The 25,562-nt window shown below is 40.1% G+C and overlaps 1 protein-coding gene across 1 annotated transcript in view; it reads right to left on the minus strand.

Annotated features, from left to right (window-relative positions):
• Positions 1-743: 743 nt before the first annotated feature.
• Positions 744-25,562, minus strand: part of GRID2 (glutamate ionotropic receptor delta type subunit 2) — a gene marked incomplete at both ends in the record, with an annotated part of 1,370,777 nt that continues 1,345,958 nt past the window's right edge. The window contains one exon of the mRNA XM_082838450.1: positions 744-939. Coding sequence (XP_082694576.1) covers positions 781-939 — 159 coding nt within the window. The remainder of the gene's footprint in view (positions 940-25,562) is intronic.

Raw genomic sequence — 25,562 nt, forward strand, 5'->3', positions numbered from 1 at the left:
GCACTGCTATTCCAAGGTGTAATTTCATGATCCAAGTGATCTTCGTCTACAATGACAAATTTAATAGATGTGGATTCAGACTGGTAGCTCTACATTAGTCAGGGATCCATGCAGAATGTAGGTTTTTGATGGCCACTGGGGGTGAAGGCAATGTGTCTTGTCATGGAGAAATGTGGTTCATTTTGGTAAATATGAAGATAACATGGTTTCAGTAATATGGAGAGAGCTCTGTGATAAAATTCTCTGAAGATGATTAATCACAGTCACCAGTGGTTCAATAAAAGTTGGGAGAGGCCTCAGTCTTTTTCTGGTTCAATTCTGCCAAGGCACATTCTCCTCGGTCCTCCACGTCTGTCTTCTTGACACTTGGCCATCAGAAGTCCCAAGACCCACAGTTGAGACCGTGTTGAACCTTGAACAGGTAGAAGCTGGAGGACAAAGCTTCTGTGGTCCACACCTGGACCTCAGTGTGAATGCTCCTGACCATGACTCATAGGCAAGAAGCCCACTGCATAGAAGCATCCCTCCAAGAAGAAGGGGCCGGCTGCTCTAAGACCCACGACCTGTGGCTGAAAGTAGTAGTCACGTTGTTGCTTTTCTATGAGTGGATTACAGAAAAAAATCTGTGGGTGTCACAACCTGGTGAGTTCAACTTACTTGAGTAAGAATTTTTAACTTAGGGTGTAATACATCGGCTCACCAGTTCTGGGCACTCAGGATCAAGTGGGTCCTGAAATCGATAGGTGGGAAAGAGATCAGCAGCCCTGGAGCTGCTAGAGGTTATGGGTCATCCAGAGGTCCTCCCAGGTGTGATGATTGGTGCAGGCCACGACTGGATGCCTGGCTTCTCCAGGTACTGGTGCCAAGTTGCAAACATGGCCTTAATGGCCAAGCATTCCTTCTTTCAGATGTTGTAGTTTCATTCTGCAGGGATGAAGCCTGCGGGGAAAATAAGGCGTAAGGTCACATCAAGATTGATTTCAGATAAGATCTGGCTTTCCATTGTCCTACTACTACTTCTAAGGCATTGGCTCCACTTTAAAGGTCCATTGTAAACAAAGTGTAGCATGATGACAGCCACTGCAGACCTCATAGGACTTCATAGGTTTTCTGGACCCCAGGCAGCCAAAAGAAAGCATAGCATATTGCCTGCTCTTTCAGTGGAATCTGTTTCAGGGAGGGCCTTGAAGTTCACCCAGATCTGGATTAGGATACACTGGTCGCTTACACTACACAAGGCCTTGGATAGCTTCACCTGAAAATAAAGTCAGCATCTCCTCAAATGTAGAGTCAGTAGAGCTTTCTACCAAACTTGGTCTTGATATACTTTTTTTTCTTTTTCTTTTTTTTTTTTGCGATACGCGGGACTCTCACTGTTGTGGCCTCTCCCGTTGCGGAGCACAGGCTCCGGAAACGCAGGCTCAGCGGCCATGGCTCACGGGCCCAGCCACTCCGCGGCACGTGGGATCTTCCCGGACCGGGGCACGAACCCGCGTCCCCTGCATCGGCAGGCGGACTCTCAACCACTGCGCCACCAGGGAAGCCCCCGGTCTTGATATACTTTTACATGCAATACCCTGGAGCCTGTCTCCTTAGATCTTGAAACTCTGATCTTGACTTTTAATTATAGTTTCGTACCATGCATAAGCTTTAAAACACTAATAATAAATAATAAATATATAAATCCTAGTAAAGTTGTAACCGCCAATCAAATTCGATGTTGTTAAATGCATTTTTAACCCACCCATTTGAATATATGCTCTTAAACAAGGAAAGTCCCTCTTTCTTGAAACCCAAGGGGTAGACCTCATAATTTAGCCAGTAAATAACAAAATCATAGAACTTTAGATCAACAGCAAGAGTCTTGAACCTAGGCACAAAGTGGGAAGCTTAGCTTTGGCCAGCTTCAGAGGGTTCAGCGTGATCCTTCCTCTATGTTCTTGTTAGAATTAGAGCCCAGATGTTTTTGTCAAAATCTTTGCTAATGCTCTAGAACTTAGAGAAAAGTGTTTCTAAAAATTATTAGTGGATTGTTAGCACTTACCAGTTAATGGAATTAAACAACCAGTTATTTCTGCAATGCAAATGGTCTCACTGAGCTAAAACTAGAAATCAGCTCCAAAGACTTGAGAAGACATTTCCCAAAGTGAGCTCTGTGAACACTAATTCTAAGAAATGGGTTTTGTCATTAAGAAGATTTGGGGAACACTGTATAATATCTACCTCTTATGAAGACTTAAATTATACAAATTTTAAAGACTCTAGGAAGTCTTGTAGTAAATAATCTTATTCAACTATGTTTAACTCAGTATGTCCCCAACATTTCTATGTGGAGTTAAGTTTTTAAGTCATATTTAGGAATTTAGTAATATTAGCATTTTGTAGAACTGGTGCTACACAGAACAAATTTTAGTGAATACTGGACTAGCAAGTAATGTACAAAAATACTTATTTTTAAAATATACATTTTCCCCACCAAAAATAAATGAATTAGCCAATTACTAATTATTTGTTATTATAATTGTCTTAGAATTAACCTGGGTTCTTCGGAAAATAGGAAATGCACTTGTTTAAAGCATGAATTCTGCCTTTAGTAGGCTCAGAATCTGGTTAGGGAGATGAGTCTGTCATACACAAAACAATATCAAACACCAGAAAAGTCCATATACACAAGCAATAAGTTAAATAATGTGGACTAATAGATACAGTAGTTCTAGAGAGGCACATCAGATACTGGAATAATGAAGGAAAAAATCTTAGAGGAGATGCCACTGGTTTTGTGGGGAGAGCTAGAATTTTGACAGGTCGAGGGCAATTTTACTTAAGGGCAAAAATACACAAACTTTGAGGGCCCTGTGACTCCTAGAAGCATGAAGTAGTGTGGCAAACAATACTTTGTTACACTGAAATCATTGAATTCTGACATATCTTGAGGCCTTCCCACTCAAGGACAGAATGCTATATAGCAGTATAATTAAAAAAAAATTTTCTCCTTTACCTCTTTAGAGTTCTTACCTAGTATATTATTATGAGTTGCTTAACTATTTTCTGTGATAATCTAACTGATGCCAGGGTGAATATTTTATTTATTTGCATATCTTTGGAAACCAACACCTTTGTATCCCTAGCATCTGGTCCTTGGTAGTTCAAATGGCCTATTAATGTACTGTTTGAACTGTAGCCCCATCAGTCATGTGCAGGAGAACTTCCCCCTGTGAAGATAGGACATCTTAGGAAGCCAGGAAATGCCTGGTGAGGTCACACCTAAGATGCTGGCCTGGACTTGTGACCCAAAGACAAGCCACTGCCTCCTAAGAACACCGTAACACCCAGGGGCTTCATGGTGGACAAGCCTGAGCTTCCGGCTTGTAATGCCTGCAGTCAGAGTGAATTATTTGACCTGCAGGATTCTGAGGGCCACACAGAGGCTGTGAGGTGCTTTTCTCTCTTTTCACTTTGACCAACTCACTGAGGCTCTAGTAACTGCCTAGAAAACATCACACACAACACCTGGGGACTGGATATGATGTGGTGGGTGTAGAGTTCGATGTTGGTTTTGTTTTTAATCTTTAGGAAAGTCTTCTGTCTTCTTGTTCCATTGTTGTATTTACACTTTGCAGTGGTTTAAATGCTAATCACAAACAAGGTATGCATAAAAAAACTTCAATCGCATAAAATCAAATGGTAAATTTGAGTAGTATTTTTGAGAAGGGGCTGATTTTAAAGACAGAAAAAAACTTGGACCAGGACTATTAACATTCAGAATTGTAACTCCTATTTGATTTTTTTTTTAAATCACTTCTGTGTTTCTCTCTCTTGCGCGAGCTCTCACTCAAGACAGTCTTTCTGGATAATTCATTGTAGCAATGAGAGAGGAAGCATGTAATTTTATTTGGATATTACTGGTAAATCAGAGTAGTACACGATTGCCTCAAACTCTGAATTGTTTGAAATTTTGAATGGTTTTATTTGCTTAAGAAAATGGAAGAAAACTGAAACAGAGCAAGAGTCTATGAATGAGTTGAAAAGATAACTGTAGGTCTGGTGGCATATTCCGCCAAGCGTACACAAGGCACAGGGATTCTACCTTTTCATTCCAGACTGCCGGCTGACTGAAGCTCTTTGTTCAAGCGAGGCCATCGGAGCCACGCTTGGCATCGTCTACTGAGAAAACCTGACACACTCACCTACACGTGCTTATGACCTTTGCAAATATCTTTTTAAAAAAATTTAGTTTTTTATTGAATACCAATTAACAAAAGCAACACATGATAATTATTATACTATAATGACAGTGTACAAGGAATCTAGAGCCATTCAAGTAATACAAACCCAGTAAAGCAGAAATTAGAAAGTCTCAGGTAAGCACAAAATAAAATAAATATCATAATATTGGTAGATACACACTACTGTTCAACTGATTGATATTAGGAAACCAATATCAGCACATTAGGTTATGACTTCTTATGTATCAAAAGTCTAGAGCCTACTATTTATAATAGTCATTCTTGATAACAAAAACTTGAACTGAAGTCCTAAACGTGCCCCTTATGGAATGTTTCTAAATCTTGCTAATAAAAAAAAAGTCTTTTTGACAGCTCTCTCTCTCTTTCTCTTTTTTTTCAAGTTTATCTCTTCCCATTCAATGTTAATTTACTTTACCTCTGGCAAAATTTAAAGGCCATTCCATTGCAGGACTAAGGGCAGTTAGACCTGACATTACACTTTCTATCTATAGAAAATTTGTGCAGACATTCAAGATCACGATTCCAGCAGGACAGTAAAATTTGCTGGAAAGATTTATCAATAGGAAATACTTTTAAAGAACACCAAGAGTCAGAATTTAGGGGCATTAATTTCAAAGATGGAAGTAGTATAGACTCAGAAAATATTTCTCTTATTCCTTCCCTTTTTTGGACCATTTACATTTTAATTGTTGTTTTATTTATCATAAAGAAACTATCTTGTTGCAGAGATTTAACCAAGAGTTTTGACCCTGAGATATTAAACATGTGCAAAATATTCCAAGTAGAAATGGAAAATCTCACACGCTTTATGATAAAAGGACAGAAGGTACAGTGTAAATACTGCAGCAAAGATGTTAAAGCAGTGCACAATTAGATTTCCATATAAACATTATCTATTAGTTAAGTGAAAATCATGCTAAGTTTATTTCCTTAGGACTTTGGTAATGTGTGTTTTTAAGTGGTTTTCCTTTTTTGAATTTTTTTTTACTCATGTGAGGTAACAGTGATTCCTCATGTAATCTGTTCCTTTTATGTACAATACACATCACACACACACACACACACACACACACACACACACACACACACACACACACACACACACACACACACAGTCAAAGTCAATGGCAGTGGGTGGTTTATGTCAGGGCTGGTTTTGACGCCCCTCTCCCGGAATAAGATAAATGTAAGTGATGAAGAACTCCTGGGGTTGGTTGAACTCATTTTGTATTCAACACTCTGCCTGGCCCCTTTCTCATCTCTTTCTCCCTCTCTTTGTATGTTCAAGCCTACTTGAGTTTCTTTTTTCTTTTGTAGAACTTGGTTCTTTTGATGTGTTTCAGGGCACGCCCTGTGGCAAAGAGAACTTCCCAGGAATCGGAAACATCAGCACACAGGTCTGAAACGGCCACTGTGTAATAGCCAGAAAGATTCAGGCTCAGAAGCTGGGTTTTCTCTCTCCAAAAAAAGCATCAAAACACATAAGAGGAGGGCAAACACTCAACACAACCTACAGATATGATTTTAAAGGGACACATACGAGAAAATTTAATTGCTAAGTAGGCGTTCGGTGAGATTTTTTAACCTGGATTGAGCCCATGAGAGTAATTTAACCTGAGATATGTCTATAAGCATCTGCATATTTGCTAGTTTAACCAATTTCCCCTTATAATTTATAAATTAGTTTATTTTGTTTCACTGCTGTTATAGCATCTATGTATCTGAGATTATCCACGGCACATGGTCCTATTAAAAATGATGTGAGAAAGTGCAGTGCTTTAACTCTCTATTTATTTGTTTATGAAGTTGAAAGAAATGCTGTTATAAGTATTGTAAAGTCGCTGTTAGAAAGCACCATCTGTATTAGTGTTAGAAAGCACCATCTATATTAGTAATAGAAAGTCTAGATAGAAGGAGTTAATTATTTTATATCCCATATCAGTATTTATATTTTCATAAATTAAAAATATTTAATAAAATAGTGTTACGTTTTATTTAAAATAGCTCTGTTTACTCACATATTATACTTTATGTGGCAAATCTTTCAGGACTATGTCACTGAATTAGAACTTGGAACTGAAAATTAAAAAAAAAAAAACAGAAAATAAGGAAAATCAGTGCAGTTTAAATTTACCGATACACAAACATCACTTTAAGATGTTCAAATAATAAACTCAATTTTTACCCAAGTCTCCAAAAGAAGTCTTTTATTTTTAAAACCAAAACAGTTGGAAAAGCAAACTTAACTATAAACTTGGTAATTTATTGCTTTAGAAAACCAATCTATATTAATTAGGTATATTGTTTACTTCTGTATAAACGAATTCATTCTTGGCCTACTGAAAAATAGAATGCTACTAACTGAATAATAGATCTAGGAAAAATCTGACCAGCAAACAGTTGATTATTTTCAATTAAATTAGATTCAGTTTAGTAAATGTATTGAGCACTATTTATGTGTCTGTGCTAATGACGTTACCCATTGACTCCTGGGAAAATAGTGGTATCACTGAATTCATCCAGCATTTTCCAACATACTTAATGCTTAGAAAAATCAACCAGCTAATTGCCACAATTTCTTTTAACTTTGGTCTCTATATCCACAGCTTAAAAGAAAGAGAGAAAATGATTTCTAAAATGATTCAGTTATTCAAATATTAGTAAAATACAAATTTTTAACAATAATATGGGCCGACAATTTTAACAAATTGGTAATGTTATAAAATAACTTTTATAACTACAATGTCTCTTGAATTTTTTCCACATGTATCCGGGTTACTACTTACGAATATTTGTACAAATATCTATGAATAACGGAAGAAAAAATTTTTGACAATGGGAAAGACTGGGGATTCACGATACTCATTTAAATGCTACCAGGAAAGTTTAACGGGACTTTTATTTAAACCAAAACCAAATCTTTAATACAATACAAATACACATAAAAGAGTACAAGACAAGGATTTTTATCTTTCTGATGCAGCATATACTAATCCTGCTTCTTTCCTTAATGCTACATAGCAGTTCTAGAAACTGGATGCTTCCAAATTATTTGATCCTAAATTTTTTTTTTTTGCCGTACACGGGCCTCTCACTGTTGTGGCCTCTACCGTTGCAGAGCACAGGCTCCGGACGCGCAGGCTCAGTGGCCATGGCTCACGGGCTCAGCCGCTCCACGGCATGTGGGATCTTCCCGGACCGGGACACGAACCCGTGTCCCCTGCATCGGCAGGCGGACTCTCAACCACTGCGCCACCAGGGAAGCCCTGATCCTAAATTTGATAAGATACACAGATTGGACATTGCAACACTTTCCAGCTTTATGGCAGTGGCTGCATGCAAAGGGGCATATAAAGTCCTCAACCTGTTTATAAAGGTCAGGGAAAGCCACAGGTTTTGAAGGAGCAACACACAGGGCTTCCCTGTTGACACAGGATCACTGCTGTGACACATCACACCGATTGTCACATCATATATTTTAATGGTGCTAGAAATCTTGTTTTGCCATAGTTACAGTTGTTTTCTGCCTCTCCTTCTTTTCTTCAGAGGTGCTATCTTTGACCTCTAATATGGCATTGAAGTCTGGCGTGCCAGGTATCTGATTAACGTGTATCCTTTATATTAACCCCAAACCGGGAAATCAAGTGCTTTTATTTTTAAAAATATGCAAAATTTAAAAGAAATTTAGCCTTTTCAGATGGACTGACGAGTTCTAGACTTAGCAATGTTTCCATTTATTTGACTGATGCCTAAAGTAAGTTTTCCTTAGTGTCTCACTGAAAATTTTTGCAGCCATGTTTATAGAAACCACTTGGGAAAACATACACCTATGAATTTTCCAAATATTTTTCTTTTTAAACAAAAGCAAAACATAAAAACTGATTAGATATTAGGTGACCAGGGATTTCCTTGGTGGCGCAGTGGTTGAGAGTCCGCCTGCTGATGCACGGGACACGGGTTCGTGCCCCGGTCCGGGAAGATCCCACATGTCGCAGCGCGGCTGGGCCCGTGAGCTGAGCCTTTGCGTCCGGAGCCTGTGCTCTGCAACGGGAGAGGCCACAACAGTGAGAGGCCCGCGTATCACAAAAAAAAAAAAAAAAGAAAATTAGTTGACTGAATTCAATCAGATTTTATTTTATTTTATTTTTTTAAGCTATAATGTAATCAAAAAAAAATTTAACATCTTTATTGGAGTATAATTGCTTTACAATGGTGTTTTAGTGTCTGCTTTATAACAAAGTGAATCAGCTTTAAATTAAACTTTTAATTACATAAAGAGTTAAAGGATATGCTGGAGACGTCACACCTACCCAAATCATACTGATTGGTTACTTTTATTGATTAAATTTACCAGATAACTGTATAATCTCTATTTTACTACTAGAATTGTGAAATGATTCCATTTTTGAAAATTTTAGTTATTAGGCGGCTTCCAAAAAATTTATTTATTTTAAAAATAGTTATTTGGCTCAATTGAAGGTTTTCTGCTCTTTTGTTTCTGTCTTCCCCCTCCCCCCAATATGTCTATGTGGATGTAATCTAAATATTTTTCTAAAAGAACAATGGGCTAAAAAATTATACAAAAGAACAATGGGCTGATGTTTTCTTCAGTTTCCCCTTGTTCATGACCAGTTTTTTAGGGGCTTTAGGGATCATCTATTCCAAACCTCTCAGTTTACAAAGGTGGCAGTCTTGGGGAGTTTACATGACTTTTATCACTCAGATCTAGCACCATAGTAGGTGCTCAATGAAGACGTGTTGACGGAAGGAATCCGTATAGAGTCACATAAACACAGTACCATAGCATTTAAGACATTGCACTGCAATGACTCATTTAGAGTAATAAACTTTCATAAACGCCATCTCGTAGCTACAACAACACCATGAGACAGGAATCTTAGTAGATTCCATTGATTGTAGAAACTATTTAGTGGGTGAGATAACCGAGTTTAAGGATCATCAAACGGTTTGCCCAAGATCCGGCAGCTAAGCAGTGGAAGAGCTATTTGAACTCCTATTTTCTGATTTCTGAGCCTTGGTGAGTAACCACTGTGCATACTGCCCATAACCTGTTTTTCTCTGTCTCTCTCACTTTTCTCCACTCTCAGATAAAAGGCAGGAGCTGGTGTTATTAATCTTTGGAAGCCCAGGATGCTTGGATAATAAAGAGCGCTGAATAAATGATTGCCGCAGGAATAAACCCAGGACTCCGGCTAATGGGTCCAGCTCTCTTCTTCCTACACCACGATCCATTCAGAGCGCAGGAGGTGGCATTTGAGAAGGTAGAGGAAGACTGAAATCTCTAAGGTACTGAAATGCTTCAAACCATTTAAACTAACGAAACTTATTCTACGTTGTCAGTAACGTATGTAAGAGCAGTTTTGCTTCTTGAACGTGACTTACTGAAGACGGAATTTGCTGGTGGTTTCCTATGCACCTGATGCCTAAGCAAGTACTCAGTGTCTTGTGCACAACGCATGGTCTACAGACTCACGCGTGATTTAAACTTGACCCAGGGAGTCCAATCAGTCAGTACTGAGGCTCTCCTCCACCTGCCTTCCAGCTGAGTTTGCACCATGGCCCTGGGTCCGCAGGCACAGCCACTAGTCCTTGGTTTTCTAACAAGATGCCCACATCCCAGGCTGAGGTCAGGGGCCCTGTGATGTCCAGAGGCTTTGCTGTTTCTGTTCTTGCCTTAGAAGCAGGATTATTTGGAAAGACTGGGGTCCCGCACTGCAGAACCTCCTCTCAGAGCCTCTTTCACTGACGTCTCCCTCTCCCCAGTCCATCCCATTCTCCCCTTTTTTGTTGTTTTCTGGGGAAAATTTTGTCCCCTTTCCTTCTTATTTCAGACTAACTCCCTGGCATCTCTGTCTCTCCAGATCTCCTAACATTATCTTTCTGATAACCCTAAGTTTGTACCAAAGGCAGAAAAAGCACCTACTTTCCACTTTGAAAAGAAATACGAAGGGCCTGGTTTTGAGCTTGGAGTTGGGAAGAAGGAAAAACTGCAGAAAGTAGAACGTAAATTCATATTTCAAAAATATCCTACCACAGTGCTTTTTGAAATCGTGCATAAGTGGTTTTGACATATCACCACCATGGTAAATTATAATTGTTAGTTTGTAGGGGGATTTCTTTGCATCTTTCCAAGGGCAAATCCCCGTGGCATCTCCCCACGAATAGCTATTGAGACGTTTCTCTGCAGGGCTTCTAGGAGGGGCAGCTCATAGCTCAACTATATCACAGGTTCTCTGTCCTGCAGGAACTACATTAATGCTCCTAGAAAAATAAGTTTTATTTAAAACTATGCGTTAGGAGTGGGAATTTCTTTGTTACAAAAATCTCCAAAAAATTAGTATGTACTTCGACATATAAGTGGAATTATAATGATGTAATAACCATTCATTGAATTTGAATAGCAACACAATACCCTTTTGAAATGCATTCCCATGAAGGTTCACTCGTTGTCCTACAAGTCTCAGATCAAATATTACTGCCCCAGGGAGGCCTTTTCTGACCACTCTATCTAAATGGGTTCCTCCCTTCTCTACCCTTTACTTTATGTCCTTCACAACACTTTTGCTATCTGAATTAGCTGCGTGGCAGGCAGAATTCTAAGATGGCCCTCAAAATTCCCACATGCTGGGGTGTGAGTTCTGTGTAATCCTCTCCCTTTGAGTGTAGGCGGGACCTTTGACTATGATGGACTATCTCTGCTGTGATTGCTAGTCAGTTAACTTAGAGCCATTCAGAAGTCAGATGACCTGGTTAGGCCTGACCTAACCAGCTGAGCCCGTACAAGGGACTGGGCCCCTTCAGAAGTCAGAGGGACTTGAAGCCCGAGAGGCCCTGTGGGAATGGCCAAGTGCAAAGGAGCTGTGGTAGCAAGAAAACAGGAGCCTCAGTCCCTCAGCTGCAAGGAACTGAGTTCTTCTAACAAGTGAACTTGGGAGAGAAACCCTGACTCCCAAAAGGAGTGCAGCTTAGTCAGCAGCTCTGTTGCAGCCTTGGGAGACGCGGAGCAAACCCAAACACGCTCCTACGACGCTTTCCCCGTCAGCGAGTATCGTTATCGCCTGAAACTAAGCTTATAAAAGCGAAACAATCGACACAGGGTTTTCACACGAACTCTTGCTATTAATATATTTGCTTTTAAGGCTCTCAACCGATGGCATCATACATGCTTTCCTATGTAGATCATATTATTGTCATATCTCAAGGTTAATAATATTTACAGAGGTGGAGAAGAAGCCTATACTTACCACCTGGTTACAAGAAAGATAATAAAATAAAAATACTAAAGAAATACAGTACTCTTAATTAAAAAAATTACATCAAGCACTAAAGGTAAATTTGGAATGGTATATTATTACAGACGTATTGATACTTATTTAAACAAGGACCAAGTTTAAATTGCAGGAGCAAATCCTTGAGCAAAATGCGTACAGCTAGCTTTCAGTTTCTCTCTTCCCTCTCTTGTCATTTTTCACATAATGGAAACCTGTTATTAAAGTGGAAATTAAGTTAATTGCATATAGTTTCCTTTTGATAAGTACTATATGTATCCTACATGCACATAATCTTCATGCTGCTGCTGTAAATCTTTTAGCCTTAATATGGTTTCCCTAAGGCATTTTTCTTAAAAAATTCCTCTCGGTTTTGAACTTTTTCCTCTGTTACAGACATGCTACCATATACTAAGATACTAATGTGTTATGAAAAGAAAAAAATTATTTTCTTGATACTGTTCAAAATGTCTAGGGATTAAAGGTATCATAACTATTTGTGATTCTGCTCATAATCTTAACTATTTCTCTCTGTACCCAAACCACCTTATGTGAAAAATATGTTACTGCTGCTTTAAACTCAATGTAGAGCTCAGTTATGAATTCTGATCTACTGAGTCATTAGAATTTTCTTCTAAAGTAAATAAGATTCTAACAGTAATGAAGTATTTTATGGGAGTACTTAAAGATGATGAATCAGGGAATGTGGAAATCATGAGTAATTCTCATCCACCTTGCACACTCTTTTCCTACTGAGGCTTTCTCCCGAGTCTTCCATTCTCAAAGAGTATCCTCGGAGAACAACAGATGCCAGGAATTGTAAGGAAAGGAGGGGAATGGGGAGGAAAAAAAAATAAAAGCAGAAACCGGCCAGGCACAATTTAAATCCTGAGGGCATGTGCCATGTTACTTAATTTGAGCTGCATGATGCAAAACAAATCAAAAATTATCCGCAAGTTGGCAAAGCCTGCCGAAAGTACAATGCGAGGAAGAAACGGAGTTAGCAGGCAGCAGATTTAAGGCATGCTTGTTGAGGTGCTTTGGAGAAAGCGAGCTGCGTGACCCCCATCCTCAAGCATAAAGAAACTCCAAACAGACTCATTTGCCACGAAGGATGAAATGTGGAGGTGCTGTGGCGCCGGGGCCTCTGCCTCTCCAGGAATCCTTCCCTCAAGTCAGTCTGGTGGGTTTCTGTGTCCCAAAGTTGTCCCTATGCAAACAACAGGTTGAATATTGTAGGTGTGGGTTATTAAAGTGTCCCTGGGACAATGGCGGTCTGTGTCCCATTTGTAACGCTTGGATTAATCTTTGGAAAGTGCACACAAAATGTGACATGATGTTGGCTTCCAACATTATTCAGTCTGCATAGCAGCAAATCCTGCCCTGTCTCCCTGGAAATAAAACTCTGCAGACGTTATCACTGCCATGTAAAAAAGGAACCTATCGTTTATGCTCGGGGTTAGGGACAACCTGATAGAATTTCTGCTTGTTTGATTGTATAGTTTGGAGAAGCATTTATGAGGGAAACAAATTGTATTCTGTCATCTTCTTCACAGCCTCCCTAAAGAAAATCTGCAACCAGGTAAATCATATTATTATTTATTTTTCTGCAGATGGGAAAAATCAGAAAGCCTCTATCTTTTAAAAGAATTCCACATTAGTGTAGGATGAGAAACCAGAACTGGTCCCTAACAAAAGGCAGGCTTGTTGGCATTTCCCCTCTTCTCACCTCACTTTTCCCCTTTTGATTTTAGAGGCTGTGGAGGAGAGTGCCAAGATGAGAAAACTGGGTGAGGAAAGCATGCTGAGGGGACTTAGCGTTCATCATATTTCCTTTCCTTTTTCCTGCATCCTTGGAGCTCCTGAAGCTTTGAGGCTTAGCCCCACCTCATTGTTCACCAGAAAATTCTTTTTGAATTATGTGTTCTGTTCACAAAAGTACTCAGTAGCATTGTGGAATTTGGAAAGATGGTCTCTCAAATCATTTTTTTAAAGTGCATCTCAGTATTACAATTTCATAAGACAATTAGAACTAAGATAATGGAAATTCAAAAGGCATGTTAAATTATAGACAACCATCAATAGTGGTTGAAACTCCCATAGAGCAAAGTTGGAAAATATTCTCTCTCATTTATGACCAACTCCGAACACAGGAGAAATCGGAAATTGCCTAACAAAATGGAATTAAGGCAAAAAAAAAAAAAAAAGTCAGGGCATTGTTCTAGAACAGTGGCTTTTAAAGTGTGTTATAGATGAATGTCTTTATTTTTATTATTAGAATACAATTACTCCAACTGTAATTTTTTTTTTTTTTGGTCTCATAGGGAAATAGGGTTTTGTCAAAGCAGGTTAGAAATGGCTTCCCTCAAATTTTATGGTGTAGACACTTTCTTATACTACTTTTGTTTGTGGATCCATCAAAACACCAAAATAAGTTGAATGTTTAGACTCTGGTCTAGAACAGTCAACCATTTTCCTCATTTATTGCCTTTTAATAAGTAAATTTCATAAATTTTAAGGTACAAAATATGTTGAAAATACTGCTTTGATTTTGTTTGGCATATTGGGAATCAGCATAAGGTTTTATTTGGAAAATAATATAATTTCCATAGGAAAAAATAGGTTAAAACAGTAGTTGTAGAAGACTATAGCTAAATTACATATAGCTTGCTTCACAGTTTATCTAGAAGAGGTGGGAAAATCTGTGAAACCCGAAGCCCAGTGCTTTGAAATGCCTCCCTGGAGCAGTAGATGTGGTAGTGGATGGAGGGTGGCCCGTCCAGCTGGGCACTCATAGGGAGCTCTTGTGAAACCTCCCCTCCCCTCGCTCATTCACCAAGATAACATGGGTCACAGATGGCCTTGTTGTATAGACTCTAAAATTGCATATTGCCTTTTTCTAATGTGTTTTCCTTCTAGGGCTTCAGTTTTCACCTGCAATATGTCTGCTTGGACCTGGTACCAAGAGTTGCATTGATTTCTGCTGTTTATTCAGCACTTCATTCGGCATCAAAGGTGGGGTGAAAGGAGTAGTGTAGGGTTGCCCAGCATGATTTTTGTCCTGGGCAGGCCAAAGGTAAAAGGAGAAGCATATGGACAGTAGCGTAAATGGGGAAGAAAACAGCCCAGTTCACAATTCTGCATCAACCAACTTAGTTTTCACTTTTCAACTTTGGGATGTAAGTTAGATGAAACCTAGACTTCCGAGAAGAATGAGATCAGCAAGGTCAGCTGTTAAGGGCACTTAGAGGCGGGGATGTGTGCATCACATAACATCACTGTCAGGAGGAACAAACATTCCCACCAAGCGCTGAGAGGTTAGAAAGAGGATTGAATTAAAATTGTTTATTTTTTTAAAATACTTTTTTATTTTTTAAGAGAAAAGTCTCTTTTTCTGAAGATTTGGGCAGTAGATTGGGGTTAGGAGGTGTTGTACCAAATTATTGGTATCTGAAAATAATGTGGACAAAATATACTCGTTTCTTTCTATCTTTTATTTTCATGCACTAAGAGAAAAACGACATACCCTGTGACCACCTAGTCAATTTTTTAGGAAGTACACTCTAAGTCACTATATTTATACGTTTTAGAAACATCCTTGTAAAGAGAGTAAAAAATAAAATAACCAAAGGACTTAAATGTCGGGCTTACCTACCGCTAAAGAGAAGAATAAAGTACGTTTAAAATAATTTCTTTTTCAAAAGAGGGCTTGAGTCTTTTCACAAAACGCTGTTACTTATGGAAGAACGAATCAATGTTAAAATCTCGACAAATGGTGCCACAGTGCCACCATCTGGCCTTGTAGAAGACAGCAGGGAGTCGCAACGTGAGAGAGGAGCGCAAGTTAGTGTTTTCTCTTCCCTAAAGAGCGACTGGAGAAAGAAAAAGAAGGAACTGTCTCAGTGTAGCCCTGCATTTGTCACTACTTCAGCTAACATCACAGGTCTGTGGTATCAGAAACTGCCTCCATCTCTTTTATGTTTCTATTTTAATTTGAAGAATGAACATATTTTTAATGGCTCAAACCATAAAAAATGAAAATCTCCCTAATGTTGGCAGTCTTTCTTTTCCTTTGTTGACAGAAAATAGAAAGACCCCGCCCCCTTTTTTAAAAAGCATTAAAAGCCTGTAATTCAATGTTAGTTTGGTAGAGCTTCTATAAACAGGCTTACCTCCCTGATTTTCAACTTGTCTTTGGATATGTTTTTTTATAATGTTGCTGAAACTTCTTTGAGCTCTTAAAGCTCTGAGATGTTTAAGATAAAACATATTTTAATATATAATCAGAAGGACAATTTGACCTTGAAGGCATGGTGAGATAATTTAATGCATATTTAAAAGCTTGCTTTCTTTGGAATAACATTTTTACTTCTAAAATTTGAATGTTTTAAGAAATATATGCATTTTTTAAACTTTCTGTTGCAGTTTCACAACATTGCACACAATTTCTAAGCAGCAGAGTGGTGTATGTATTTTCATTTTGACATCTCTTGGCTTCCATAGAATTGTCTTGAAAGATTGTCTTAGCTAAGAATTGTCTTAGCTTTCACCATATTTTTCATTCTATTAGCAGGTGCTTTTATTAATTAAAAGATATTATTATATTAAACAGAAATATGTACAGAATAATAACATTGTAAGACTATTTTGAGCCTACAGTGAATGAGGAAAGGGTTTCAAGTGCTTTCCATTTAATATCAGACATTAAGTTCTTTCAGGATACTATGAAGAATGTCCTATCTTCATTTTATAGATGAAAAAATGAAACAGAGACACTGAGTAACTTGCCTTGGGTAACACAGCTGACAAATGATGGATTTGAACCCTAGCCTTTAGACTCAATGTCTTTGATGATGCCACTAACCTATTTTCTCAGGATACCAGTATTCTCAAAATATTTAAAATTTTATACTCTTTTGTATTACTGTATTTTCTCTTTGCACAAGAACCTATTTAATGTACAAGTAATGCCTTTAAAACATTTTATTTAAAATATTTCAATAATGTTAATGGTTAAACAACATTTTTTGAAGGCTAACCTAAAAAACAACAATTATGTATATCTTTTTTCCCCCATGGAATCATATACCATGTGTTCAGAATAAGTGACTTGTAAATGAACTTCAGAAAATGAACATTTTGTAAACTGAAGACTGTTTTTATTTTACCTAATTTTCTTAGATTCTAAATAGTCACTTTAGATACTTATACTGAATTATCCATGCTCATTTTATTGTAGTGTATTCTAAAAAGTAATCAAGGGAAATCGCTGTTTATATTTTGATTATTTATAAGGAAACTGTTCAGTTTTTTAATATTTGTTAAAATGTTTGGAATTTTCTAAAATTCTCTAGAGGTTCAGATTCTCATATTTTACCAATTTTGGAAAGTCTGTGCATATTTAAGTTTTATATAACAATTACCCTCCAAAACTGCTCTTAAACTGGTCTTATTTGAATTTTTAAAAAATATAGTACAGGGACTTCCCTGGTGGCACAGTGGCTAAGATTCCGTGCGCCCAATGCGGGGGGCCCGGGTTCGGTCCCTGGTCGGGGAATTGGGTCCCACATGCATGCCGCAGCTGAGGGTTTGCATGCCACAACTAAGGAGCCCGCCTTCTGCAACTAAGACCTGGTGCAACCAAATAAATAAATAAATATATTTAAAAATATATATATATATAGTACAGTATGTCCCATATTATTCTAATGGGGATAGAAAAATATGGGGCTATACAGAATGTTTTACTGTAATTCCACTCAATGTTTTATGAAGAAAGTTGGAAAAATGTGACATCAAAAATATCATAAGAATGTACTTTTTTGTCCTGTATGTGGATTGGAGAATAGATTTTTACCACGATCATGTTGGGGTCACTGGGTAGGTTCCCTTTTGGTATATGAGATAGGAGGAAGCATTAGCTCAACATCAGCCTAACAATTTAATGAAGTGAAGCAATCACTGGAACCTTTAGCAATTTTTTTATTAAAAGCCCCTAATCGTTAGTTGGTGTGGAGCTTGGATATTGTCTTCAGTATTTCTAAGTATTTTTACATGTAAATATGGCATTACTATTTTTACTAATTTCCTATTAAGTTTCATAATAGCTAATTTAGATGAAATTCAAAAACAAACATTTAGACTAGCAATTAAAAATCATGTAATGGTTATTTACTGAAAATTTGAATTATAGACATTTTAAGTCATCCAGCGCTTGCACTTTGTTGACTCAGATTTTTGCCCAGTATTATTATTATCCATGTGTTTTAGCTATTACTTGGGAGGTAGGACGGATAGGAGGAGGAGAAAGATTGTGAAGGGAGAAAAGGTGATTTCTCTGTTCGCCAAGGACACAGATACAGAATAATACAAAGACGATTTGTTCTTCCACTGTGTGGTCAAGGAACAGTTCAATTCAGGGCACCTTGAAGGCTCAGCCTGTGTCTCTCCAGAACCACCACAAGAGGGCGGAGATGCTGATTGTCTTTCAGCAGAACTGTGAGAAAACAGGTTTTGGGTTTCTTTTGTGTATATGGTACACCTTATATTAGCACACTGATACTGATTTAAGTAATGCACTAAAGATTTTCCTTTTGGGCATAATTTTTTTTCGACAGAATTAAGTTGCGGTATTGTTACTCTATCCAACAGGAAGCCACTAGATTAATTATCCTCAAATGTCCCTTAGATCATATAATTTGGCTACACAAAAATTTCCTTGCCCATCGAATGACTTTCCATCTTCTTATCCTGAGGCTCGTATCTTTATATCCGGAGACTTCAATTCTGAATGTTTTGGCTAAACCCAGGTTCTACATTTGCAGTGTTTTGCTGAATATATCCACCTGGATATTTTACCTTCATTTCAAATGTGGTATTTTTAAAACCAAATATCTCCTGTTTCAGGCACCGACACTGTTTCAGGCACCGAGGAAAGAGCCTGCCCTCCATTTGCTTACATTCAAGCAGAAGGAGAAAGACAATACCAGGTCAGTAAATTACTTAATGTGTTAGTACACGGCGCATAGTAAACCATACGTGCTATGCAAATGAACTGAGCCATGTAAGAGGAGATGGGACGTGTTGGAAGAAGGGGTCATAACTTTCAGTAGGATGGTTTGGGGAGGTCTCACTGACCCTAGATTTTAACCTCATAATTCTTTTTAACGTTGTGCTTTAGACAGAACCTTGTTTATCATCCTTGATCTAAGTCACCACCAAATTCTATTGATTTTCTCAGAAAAATCAATGTGCTTTCATTTTCACTTGGACTGCTTTTTGTCTTGTTTAGCCTCAGGACTACAAAGCTTCCTAACCTGACTCTGTGCCTCTGTGGCAGTGAGGGCAGAAGCTTAGCAAAACTGTTTCCATGTGGCCCTGTGATAAGCCAGTGGGTTGTGAGTGGATGTGACGAGTGCTACTTCTAGAGCCGGTGCATTAAAACTCCCACAATCCTCCGTGTTCTCTCCCTACTTGTTCTGCAAGCTGGATGCAGAAGGTCCATGGGAGGCTCCAAAGTCCTGGGGCATGAGAGCCACTGGATAGACGCAAACCCGGCCCTAAAGCGCCAGATGGAAGACCACCCTCTCCTGGTCTTTATATGAGTGAAAAAATAATCTATTACATTAAGCCACTGAGATTGGGGGGAGGTATTTTTTATAGCAAGTAGCATTATTTACCCTCATTAATATGGCCTCCTTCTCTACTTCTTAGACCACTGCGACACCCCATTAAGATGAACTTTTTTTTAGTAACATTGAGTCATTGCTCTGCTGTTTATTCATAATTAGGTGAAATCTGCAGCTGTGGTTAAATCCAACTCTGCCTTCCTATGGCTAAACAGAAGCTGCTGAGAATGATCCAAGAAAACCCCTTACAACTGAACAGGACTTATCGTGGCCCCCAACCTCAGCTGAGCCCTCAAAGCTGTACACCAGTCCAATGTGTTGCTCTAGCGAGCTCTCCATTCCTTATTCTTCTAAAATCTCTGACACATGACCCTCACGATGATTTGCTTTCTCTATCTTATGAAAACTAGACTCCAACAGGGTTCTCATCCTGCAATCGAACGTAGACATTTACTTGCATTCACACTCATCCTTTCACCCTGTCATGCAGTTACAGTAAAATATGTATCCCTTCTCCTGTTGAAAACCAATCATGTCCTGGATCTCATTCCTTTTTGCCTTTTTTTGTTTGTTTGTTTTTGTTTTTGCGGTATGCGGGCCTCTCACTGTTGTGGCCTCTCCCGTTGCGGAGCACAGGCTCCGGACGCGCAGGCTCAGCGGCCATGGCTCGTGGGCCCAGCCGCTCCGCGGCATGTGGGATCTTCCCGGATCGGGGCATGAACCCGTGTCCCCTGCATCGGCAGGTGGACTCTCAACCACTGCGCCACCAGGGAAGCCCGGCTACTTACTCTTACAGTGTTTTCCTTGATCGTTTAGCTAGTACACTCTTCCGTCTTTTGATCAAATGTTCATCCTCCTCAGGGTTCTATGCCCAGATCTTATCTTCTGCTAACTAGACCCTCTTACTCCTTGGATGATTTTGTTACGTCTCACGATTTCACTTATACTAAATACTTCAAAAAATACCTTGAGCCCACACCCAGGCCCATTTCTGCCACAACTCTCTCTGGAATCTTTCCACCTCCATCTTTCCCTGCTGCTACTACCAGACACTAGGACTCTACCTTGATTGCCCCTTGAGGTTCCTAACTGGTCCACCTTTCTCAGATCTTGTCCTACTCCAAAACTTTCTCCTAGGGCAGCTCAAGTGGTTTTTAAAATAAGAATATGATCAGGTCACTTCTCCACTCTAAACACTTTAATGGCTCCCTCGTGTTGCCCAGAATTTTATTCCTTAAAAATACAAATTCTTTAAAGTGGCTTATGAAGCATTTCAAGGCCCGCTCCCTACCTCTTCATTTTATTCTCTTGATATTCTCCTTTCCCTCTAAGGCTACTTCTTTCAGTCCCTGGAACTAATCTTGCCCTCTGGCTTCAGGTCTGCGTCTATGCTGGTCACCTGGTGTAAACGACCCTGGTCTCCTCTGCCTGGTTGACTCTCAGTTTCCCTGTAGGTCTAGCTCGGAATCCCAACAGGGGAGCTTTCCCATCCCAGCTCGGGGTTTGCAAATCACCCTGCATTTCCATTATGACAGCACTTACTGCAATTTTTTGTCCCTGCCTGTTTTCCCCAGTAGACTGTAAACACCGTCATATTCCTAATGTTCCCAGATGTTCAAAAATGGAATAGATTGTAAACGGGATGAGACTCAAACATTAGGTCGGAAGTTGGGTTTGATGTCTGTAGCTCTGTGGCCTTAAGTCCTTACTGCTCTTCATGGGCCATGTGTTGGATCCTTCTCAGATGCATCTTGTGCTTTCCTCCTCTGTGAGCTGGATTATATCTTTCCCTTTACCTAAGAATGTCTTTCTCTACTTTGTAGAAATTATACTCTTTTTGAAGCCCAGTTCCAAAACTGTCTTCTCCACCAAGACATTTTATCACCCTGTTGAGAAAAGATCTTGCCTTTTTCTGAATTCACAAAACATTCTGGACTATTTTTAAGTACTTATAGTATATAATTTAAAATCACTGTATTTCAATAAAAAGCTTTCTAGGGGAGAACCTTCTCTCCCTTCTCTGAATTCCTATAATAAGTTGTATCATTGTGATGGGACACATTATATGCTGCCTTATGTGGCAGTTACGCATACACATGACATCTCTTCGTAATAGCTTTGGGAGTCTTGCATGTTTATACGTACTGCGGTACATAGCGTCTTGTCGTGTATATAATGAACTCTCAGAATATAATTGTTGAATGTATCAACCAACCACCTTATCTTCTGTTTGTCTCCATAAACCCCCCTCTTTCAAGCCAAATAGCCTTATTCAAATAGCCGGTCCAATACTTGTCAAGTGTATTTTCCCATTTCATCTTTGCACATTGCTTTTACAGCCTACATTCATATCTCTAATTGTTAAAATCCTACCTCTTTGGCTCAAATATTGCTTCTTTGTGAAGGCTGCCTTAATGCTTCCTGCTTGAAGAGATTCTTGGCTAAGGTGCTTGGCCTTGGGTTTGTGGGCCATAGAAATACCATGAAAAAATTAAATCATGGAGCTACCTGACTTGAAAAATGACTTAGTAAGATTACCTAGTAAGGTGGGTAATCACATGTGGTTACCCAGGTGGGAGGTGAGCTGGAAAAGAGCAACACTTGGGAGACCTAGTGTAGTGTTTCCAGACAGAGGCTAACATGTACTTAAACTTGTCCAGTAGCTGTAGGGCTGCAAAAAAGGGGGTCAGGTAGTGGAGCATTATATAAGCTGACTCCATACGGGTTTGTTTTTCTAATGTTTCCACTTAAGGAATTCTTTTTTTTTTTTTTTTTTGGCGGTAAGCGGGCCTCTCACTCTTGAGGCCTCTCCCGTTGCGGAGCACAGGCTCCGAACGCGCAGGCTCAGCGGCCATGGCTCACGGGCCCAGCCTCCGGACGCGCAGGCTTCGAACGCGCAGGCTCAGTGGCCATGGCTCACGGGCCCAGCCTCCGGACGCGCAGGCTCCGGACGCGCAGGCTCAGCGGCCATGGCTCACGGGCCCAGCCTCGGGACGCGCAGGCTCAGCGGCCATGGCTCACGGGCCCAGCCTCCGGACGCGCAGGCCCCGGACGCGCAGGCCCCGGACGCGCAGGCCCCGGACGCGCAGGCCCCGCGGCCATGGCTCACGGGCCCAGCCGCACCGCGGCATGTGGGATCTTCCCGGACCGGGGCAGGAACCGGTGTCCCCTGCATTGGCAGGCGGACTCTCAACCACTGCGCCACCACGGAAGCCCAGGAATTCTAAGAAAGAGGGGAAGGAGACCGGAAAGTTCGCTGACACCATTAGCAGAGATAAAGAGGGTAAGCAGAAGGTTGGGCGGGTTTGCTGGTTTTTGCACAGACTCTGGTGGAGATGCTAATTTTGCAGGGTTTTTCTTGGAATCTGTTTACGTTTTCTAGGCAACTATGCTGCATGCATTATTTATATTCATCTTTTATGAATATTTTCTTTACTGCTTGAAATTTCTGTATCAAAAGTGTATCAGCTAGTGAGGACCAGTTGATTTTTATGGAGCCCCATAGGGTACAAAGCCTCTTGCAGCCCTGAGGGACCAGAAAATGGCCCCCTCCCTCCCATCTCTCTTTGATCCCAGGAGCAGTCCGTTGTGGTGGAAGGGCATGAGTTTCTGAGTCCGAGAGCTGTAGGTTTGAATTCTGGTTGGGTCACTTACTAATTGTATGTTCTTGGCCAAATTACTTAACTTTCCAGAGTCATAGATTTTGTTCCGTTCGTTTTGTTTTTAAACTGTTCAATTAGCATCTGCAAGAGGAAATTTGCAGAGATATTATGAGAATCGAGTGAAACACGTGTACGGAGCCCAGCCCTGTGCCTCCACGTGGTCGGCATGCCCTCCCTCCCTCCGCATGGGTGCTATGCTTAGGAGAACATAAATACTGGCCCGCAAAGGATAGGAATTGTGGCAGAAATTGGCAACTTAATTTTGAGATGAGCATTGATTAAATTTCCCCGCATTTGAAATAATTCTAGCTGAAGATATATGCCATGTATTTTATTTAGTGTGATTCAGAAAATGTGCCTCTGCCTTGAAATCCTTACACTGTGTAGATGTTTAATATAACCTGTGTACGCCATATGTGTACGATTTCCTTTTCGAGGAAAGAAAGATTATTGTATACATGTGTGACTGTGTGATTTATGGCTTTAAAAGTGAGACTGGAGCAAGAGTAAATTGCGAAGAATTATATTCTCAAACAGTTTGAACAACAGGTTTTACCAGAGTTATTCTAAAGTTGTAAAGGCACATACTACCGATTTCTGCTTTTGTATTTGATAAAAGGCTTTTTTTTTCCTTAGACTTGGGAAATCACCTTTGACCTCTTAAAAGTGAAGCATTATCGTAACGTCCGTGTTGAGAGAGAGCTAAAGCTGGCAGACAACATGGGACAAAACTAGTCTTTTCGATGGCACCTGCTTGCTGAAAGCTCGCCTTTTTTTTTTTCTTTTAAACACCCAAAAAGGATAGGATTGGTGATGAGTATTTCACACCTAAATTTTTATTCTCTTACAGTTCACTTAACTGTGTTAGCGATGCTTTCTGAACTCTCTTGAAATAGGACTAAAAGCACACAGCAATTATGGGAACCAAGCACAGTTGGTTCCACAAGTATTTGATTTGACTTAGGGTGCCAAGTACACTGGCAGGTGTTTCACAGAGCAGGTGTTTGTAATGTTTGGGCTAATTTTAGTTTGCTCTTTTTGTAAGACAAGCCTGTATTTAGAACATTATGTTTGGATTTCTGTTCAGGTATGTCTGCTCCATGGTTGTTCTAGCCAGCTTAAAATGCAAGGGAACTTTGCCCCAGGTCTTTCTCTCTTTAGGACTTTGGAGATATTGGGTCTATGTCAAGCCGCCATTATGGTATTTGAGTCCCTGTCACTGTATCATAGTTTGGTCAATTTTGGGTATTCACTGTGTGGGCAACATGGTGTGTGTCATGTGAGAAAAAGGGATGAAGCTTGTTCTGTAGCATTTCAAAGAACCGATAGGGGGCAAATTTTGACACTATCCAGAGATCAACTGTAAGAAGAATAATCTAACAATTAGGCAGTTAAAATTGTTGAATGCTTCAGTGGGTTGCCTCAGAAAACATCTGAGTTGAGGTCTTGGTCATCTGTCAGTAATGCGTCATTCGGAGGGTGAGGGAAATAATCATCGGAAGTTGAATATGTGAAGAGATCAAAGCAGAGCGCTCTGACTGAAGCCCAGAGGGCCGCATCCCCAGAAATCCTGAGGAAAACCCTGAGGAACCTGGGGAGCACAGGTAAAAAGCCATGGACTCTACATGATGCCTCAGGTGCCCTCCACCTGTTAAGAACCCAGCATTCAAGCTTCACATGAAGGAGAACAAACAGTTCTCAATTCTATGATGTCTTCTACTTCAACCTCCCGGCTTAAGAAAAAATGAAGATTAACAAAAGAAAAAATATATTCTTCTGACTTCAGCGCTTTTTGGTAGATTTTATTCCACTTGTCTCGCATCTAAATTTGAAAAATCAGTCATATTTGATTTTTCTCTTTCTTTTATACTCTGTCTAATCACTACATTCTCTTGATTCTTCCTTCAGAATGTATCTACCATCTGCACCGTCCTTCTTTTTTTGGGCTACCACAGAGTTCAGGTCATACCTGAACTATTGCACACGTGTTTTAATTGGTCTCTTTTCCGTTCCACTCCATGAATTACTACCAGCTTAATCTTTTTAAACCACCTCTTTAAGAGCCTGTTTTTCCTTCAGTGAAAATCTTCAGTGGCTCCCCAGTGCCCACGATGGAAATCTCCAACATGCCAAGGTCGTGAGCCTCTGTGACCACCAGCTGACGGTTCAGAAGCTGAAATTCCAATGGAGGCGTGGCCGGAAACCGGCACCACATGCCACTCTCCCATAACACTCAAAATGGGGGCTGGGCTTCCCTGGTGGCGCGGTGGTTGAGAGTCCGCCTGCCGCTGCAGGGGACATGGGTTCGTGCCCCGGTCCCGGAAGATCCCACGTGCCGCGGAGCGGCTGGGCCCGTGAGCCATGGCCGCTGAGCCTGCGTGTCCGGAGCCTGTGCTCCGCAATGGGAGAGGCCACAACAGTGAGAGGCCCGCGTACCGCAAACAAACAAAAAAAGCTTCAGTCAAATGTCAACTTATCGGTGAGGCCTCCCCTACCTACCGTATTTCAAATAGTAAAGCCCCACTTTCACTCTGGCCTTCCTGGTCCTCCTCTTTGTTTCCCTCTACAGCACTTATCATCTAATAGACGACGTACTTTACTTATTTATCCTGCTTATTGTCTGTCTCCTCCAGTTGATTGTAAATGCCATGAGGGCAGGGATTTCTGTCTTGTCTACTGTTGTATCCCCAGCACCTAGAATAGTGTCTTGCACGCAGCAGAACCTCAGCGAACATA

The sequence above is a fragment of the Leucopleurus acutus genome (assembly GCF_964270905.1).
Source record: "Leucopleurus acutus genome assembly, chromosome: 4".
In the NCBI taxonomy this organism is placed as follows: domain Eukaryota; kingdom Metazoa; phylum Chordata; class Mammalia; order Artiodactyla; family Delphinidae; genus Leucopleurus; species Leucopleurus acutus.